At 35.5% G+C, this 5,692-nt stretch overlaps 1 protein-coding gene across 1 annotated transcript in view; it reads right to left on the bottom strand.

Annotated features, from left to right (window-relative positions):
* The window catches only part of LOC107736173 (von Willebrand factor), a 46,893-nt gene that overhangs the window by 36,817 nt on the left and 4,384 nt on the right, over positions 1–5,692 (bottom strand). The window contains exons 7-17 of the mRNA XM_016547658.1: positions 5,390–5,511; positions 4,950–5,166; positions 4,725–4,847; positions 4,152–4,263; positions 3,992–4,038; positions 3,668–3,804; positions 3,449–3,587; positions 3,208–3,308; positions 1,829–2,024; positions 1,339–1,554; positions 399–639 (exon numbers count right to left, since the gene is read on the bottom strand). Coding sequence (XP_016403144.1) covers positions 399–639; positions 1,339–1,554; positions 1,829–2,024; positions 3,208–3,308; positions 3,449–3,587; positions 3,668–3,804; positions 3,992–4,038; positions 4,152–4,263; positions 4,725–4,847; positions 4,950–5,166; positions 5,390–5,511 — 1,651 coding nt within the window. The remainder of the gene's footprint in view (positions 1–398; positions 640–1,338; positions 1,555–1,828; positions 2,025–3,207; positions 3,309–3,448; positions 3,588–3,667; positions 3,805–3,991; positions 4,039–4,151; positions 4,264–4,724; positions 4,848–4,949; positions 5,167–5,389; positions 5,512–5,692) is intronic.

Below are 5,692 nucleotides of genomic sequence, written 5' to 3'. Positions count from 1 at the left end.
ATAATAATGTGAAATATTACAATTTAAAATACCTGTTTTCTATTTTAATTTATTTTAATGTAATGTCATGTCATGTAATATACTGTATATGTACTAAAGATGTATATATATATATATATATATATATATATATCTTTAGTAACAACATTAAAGTCTTGTCAGTTTTGAACATTTTAATGCATCCTTGCTGACTGACTTTCAAAACAAATTATATATATATATTTATCTATTTATTAATATTTATATGTATTTTTATATTTACAATGCATTGTATATATTTATCCGTTTATCTGTATATGCGTTCTGTGCGACACAGGTATTTGATTAAACGTCAGGCTATCAAAGAAAGCTGATGTGCATCTGTTTAATAAATTACTGTGTTGTTTTTTCCTGCTAACCAGATGGAGTGATGGTCCCCAATCATGTCATTAGGCTCAAAGATCTCTCCGTTATGGTGGCACGAGCAGTGTTCGGGGGGCACACACTCGCCCGCGTCGCTGAGGAAGAGTCCTCTGGGGCAGAAACAGCCTTCCTCACAGAAGCCACCACAATCACCGTCAGGCAGCGACAGAGAGCGGCACGTCTGATTACACACACTCCCACACACCTCATACACCTGGTCATCCGGACAGGTCAGTTCTGCCCAGACACACACACACAAACACACACACATTTGCTCTTCTGTCCTGAGAGAGACCTTCCATTGACTTTTATTATGTAAACCTTTAAAATGCATTTTTAGATTTTCAAAAACACATTATTTAGTATATTTATTCAGCTGTTTTGCTGTCTTAACATGCAATACACTGCAAAAAATGATTTTCTTATTCAGTATTTTTGTCTTGTTTTCCAATACAAATATCTAAGCATTCTTAAATCAACATGCATTTACTTTAGAAGCATAATGAGTCAACTTGTTTGCTTTGAAAAAAATACTTATTAAAACAAGAAAAATAAAAAAAATTACTTTCCAAAAAGTAAAAAATATATTTTAATTAGTTACATTTTAATTTATTTGTAATAATACATTAATCATAATTTAATAATATATGATTAATATATTTTAATAATAAATGTAATCATTTAAAATTATTTTTCTTACCACACTGGCAGATTTATTTTTATTCTGTGATATAGATTTTTCATGTTGTAATCACAAACTTACTTAATTTTGATATATATTTCAGATAACAAGACATAATATCTTCTCTTCAAGTTCTCTATTTCAGAATGAAGATATATTTGTACTGAAAAAGAATATAAAATACTAAGAAAAAATAAAATACTAAGAAATAAAAACATATTTCGTATGGCATTTAAACACAGAATGAGAAATACCACAGTATCCATGTCCCCTCCAGTTGATTAGCACTCCCTTGGCTGCGCAGGCGGCTGCATAGCTGCGAACAGCATCACACAGACAAACTTGGCCGTCTGCGCAGGAGCAGACGTCATAGCGGCAGTTTTTTACATATGGCTCAGGGTTGACCACATAATGACAGGGCACAAACTTCACAGAAAGCAGCACGGCACAGGCCTCTTCTGCAAAACGTACTGTAGACACAATACGACACGTGACCTAATGGCCTTTGTTGCCCTCTGGTGTTCAGTGCATATATAAATCATGATTTCATACTCGCAGCATTCAAATTGAGATGATAATTCCTAAAAGTGCATTTATACTCTTTAAATATGCATCTTTACAGGGTTGTAACCGCCATTAATTTGTGTTTTTGAATGAAAATTCTTAAACTTTTACATGTGGTGCCCCTGATTTTGAATATTTGTTCATATACATGTATCTGTATGAGTGTGTGAGTGTTTATACCTCTCTTAGGGTTTAAAATACAGGGATCTGAGGGTTGCAATTGAACATTGTCACAGTCTGCGTTCATCTTCCATGCGTTGCCGAATCCTTCGACGCGTGTCTCCACCAGCCCTCCCACTGTTAAGAAGTCGTCTCCTTGGTTACCATTATAATTACCGCACAGACCGCACGTTTTCCCAGCATAGGCTGGGTTTAGCTGCAAACACACACACACACACACACACACACACACAAATGCACTCATAACAGAATTGCAGCACAGGAGTATTTTCACACGCAGACTCTATTATATGCGCATGGGAATTATTTATACACATTATTTTCAGCACCTAACGCTCCCAGCTTTCTCAGACACACAACATCTGATCCTGACTGCTGGAAATTCAGTTAAAGGTGGTAGATTGTTTTACAGGGTTTCTGGATGGTCGAAGGTGGTCGTTAGCTAAATCAAACTGGTTTAGGTAATTGAAAGAAGATGCTTAGCAGAATGTTCACGCTGCTCTTTTCCATGCAGTGAAAATGAATGGAAACGGAGGCTATCAAGCTTCAAAAAAGACAAGAAAACACCATAAAGCTGATATCATAGTTATTATAAAGGTGGTCCATTAAACTGTATTCCAATGTGTCTTGAGGTGCAATATTTGAATGTATTCCAGTATAAATCCATAAGAAAACATATTGGGCATTTCCTCACACTAAATCATATGGCTTCAGAAGATTTTAAATATAGCGCAAAAGTAATGTGTACCACTTTTATACATTTATGGTGCTTTTTTTTATAATTTAAGGAGCTTGACAGCCTCAGTTAAAATTCATTTTTATTCTGTGATATAGTGCTTTCAGAATTTTCTTTTTCTATTTCATGGAAAAACGTAAGTCTCACAGGTTTGGAATGACATGAGAGTAAATAAATGATGACCAGTGTTATTATATTAGTATTTTTTATATATACTATTATAGTATTCAATAATATTTTGAATTACCTTTCATTTTTATATTTTCATTTTTTAATTTGAATTTTAGGGTCCTTTGTTGTGCTTTTGTAATTTTATTTTTAGACTTTAATTTAGCTGTTTATTTGTTGAGTTAGTTGGCAAGGCAACATTTCTAATTTTCATTTCAAGTTTTTACATTTTTCATCTAATATTTCTATTTTATTCTATTTCAACATTTTTAAATGACCAATTTAATTTTTATTTTTTACAGTTTAAGTTTTCCATTTTAGTTTTTGATAACAATAGCAACACTAATGATGACACAATTTTCATTTATAAACTTTTTTATAAACTTGTAAACTTTTCCTTTAACCTGGTTAGAGCTGGTTGAGCTTGACCATGTTAAGCTTGTATAGCCTGGTTTTCCCAGCAGAACACACTTACTCTGAGCAAAACACGTCCTCTGCCATCCCAATCCAGATGTAGATCATCACCATAATGCAGTCTCACAGATGACAACACAGTATTCTGAACTCTTAATGCACCTACACACACACACACAAACTCATTATTGTTATGTGGTGCTATGATTTGTACACCTCTATTATTACATTACAACTGACATTTTATTTGAAAAAAAAAAAAAAAGGCATCTGTATGTTCTGTGTATTTCATGCTGACAGACCATTAATTAGGGGTGTCTTCACGTCCATTCCATCCACAGAGACCACGCCCCCATGCTTGAGGCGAACCGTCTGTTTGGGCAGATCATGGAACCTCAGTGTAATTGATCGTGTGCAGACGGCATCTTGGTCATCAGCACACTTGAACAGAAAAATACAAACATAAGCACACATCCTAACAAACAAGGACAAGTGTATATACCATAGGGAAGATTTCAGACCTGTGCAGTCTCAATGATGACAGAAAAAGAGTTGCTCTGACAGTCTTTAGCCAGCAGATATTGACAAATACCACTGAAGGTGAAGAACTTATTGTCAAAGGTCTTATAATGGGACTGTCCTGTCACCAGACACTCCCCTGAGGATAGACAGAACAAGAAACCGATTAGAAAACAATGTTTGTAAAAAAAATTTTTTTAAAAAGAGTATTTTTTGTGTATTTTTGTGTAAAAAAGTATTTATTTCAATAAAATCTAATTCAAAATATTAACAAAAACTATATAACTATATTATAACTCCATAATATATCTATATAATAATATTACCAGGGCATTCTTCATTGGTGCATTCCCATGATCCATGGCGACAGACGCTAAAAGTTAAGGTAAGTTAAGTTAAGACAATGTGTACAGATACAGCAGCCACAAATATTTGAATGCATTGTTTTGTAATGTGCACGTATGTGTATTTGTGTGCGTGTCCCACCATGTGTTGCAGTCCTGCGATATGGAGGAAGCAGGAGGGTATCGGCGTCCAGCATGCATGCAGGAGCATTGAGAGACATCAACACAATGATCTCCATCCAGCACCTTACCCGCTGACACACACATTTCACACATTCAACACTCAGCAGGAAAAGGCACACTACAAAAATAACCATTCGTGTGGTCTTGTTTTTCAGTAGAAATATCTAAAGATAAATTTACCTAAAAAGCAAAATTTCAAAAGATTGCATCACAGAAAATTTAATTTATTCCTGAATTTTTAAAGCTGAATTTTCAGCATCATTACTCCAGTCTTCAGTGTCACATGATCCTTCAGAAATCATTCTAATATGCTGCTTTGCTGCTCAAGAAACATTTATTATTATCATCATTTTTAAAACAGTTGTGCTGATTAATATTTTTGTAGAAACCTTTTTTAAGATTCTTTAATGAATGGAAAGTTCAAAAGAGCAGTATTTATTTGAAATAGGAATCTTTTGTAACATTATAAATGTCTTTACTGTCACTTTACTGTATAAATTCTTCTAGATTAGCAGACTGGTATCTCTCTCACCTGGACAGTTGCAGCCGTCGACACACTCCTCCTTGCAGACTTCCTGGATGTTTATATTCTGACAGGAAGTGGAACAGGTCGGGGTGCAGTCGCTGTACTCCATGCCAATAGGACACTTAGGGGCTGAGCAAATGGAAACATACATTTATTTACACGCAGTCAATATCAGACTTATGTGAAATGTATTTATACAATTGTGAAAGTGAGTATGCATGTATTACTCACAGCACTGGTTCTGTACATGCCAGTTGGACAGTGTTATGCCGCGATTGGCACAGGTACGGGCGTATTCCAGCATGGCCTGGCACACGCAGTCATCTCCCGTACTGCAGTGACAGGCATCAGACTCGCACACGGACACAAACGCAGCCGCATCCATTAGGTGAGCACAACGCAGGTAGAGCGTAGAGCTGCTCATGGCTTCACACCGTGACATCTGATCCTGAAACACACGCAAACACGCTCAGAAATCTGTATGATAAGGCACACAGAAGGTTGTTTTTGTTTTGCAGGTGAGCGTCTGACTTTAGCTGATTCTCCGGTGCTGTTGCAGCTCTGAGACGGCGGCAAGACACACTGATCCTGAAACACACGCAAACACGCTCAGAAATCTGTATGATAAGGCACACAGAAGGTTGTTTTTGTTTTGCAGGTGAGCGTCTGACTTTAGCTGATTCTCCGGTGCTGTTGCAGCTCTGAGACGGGGGCAAGATGCGTTTACAGGGTTCATCTGCTCCTTTCATGGCCCAGGAGTTTGCAAAGTCATATGGATCATCTGTCAGAAAACCTAAAATACACACATTTATAAATCTATGAATGTCATGAAGCTATATATATATATATATACAGTACATAGCTATATTTAGTATTGAAATATTTTATTATTATTTACACTGCCATAATGTGAAAAAAAAAGTTTTTTTTATTATTTAGACATATATATATATATATATATATATACTGTATAT

This window comes from Sinocyclocheilus rhinocerous, unplaced genomic scaffold, assembly GCF_001515625.1.
Source record: "Sinocyclocheilus rhinocerous isolate Xijiao unplaced genomic scaffold, SAMN03320098_v1.1 scaffold942, whole genome shotgun sequence".
Classification (NCBI taxonomy): Eukaryota; Metazoa; Chordata; class Actinopteri; order Cypriniformes; family Cyprinidae; genus Sinocyclocheilus; species Sinocyclocheilus rhinocerous.
Note: the sequence above shows the minus strand (reverse complement) of the source record. Positions and strands in the feature narration are given on the sequence as shown.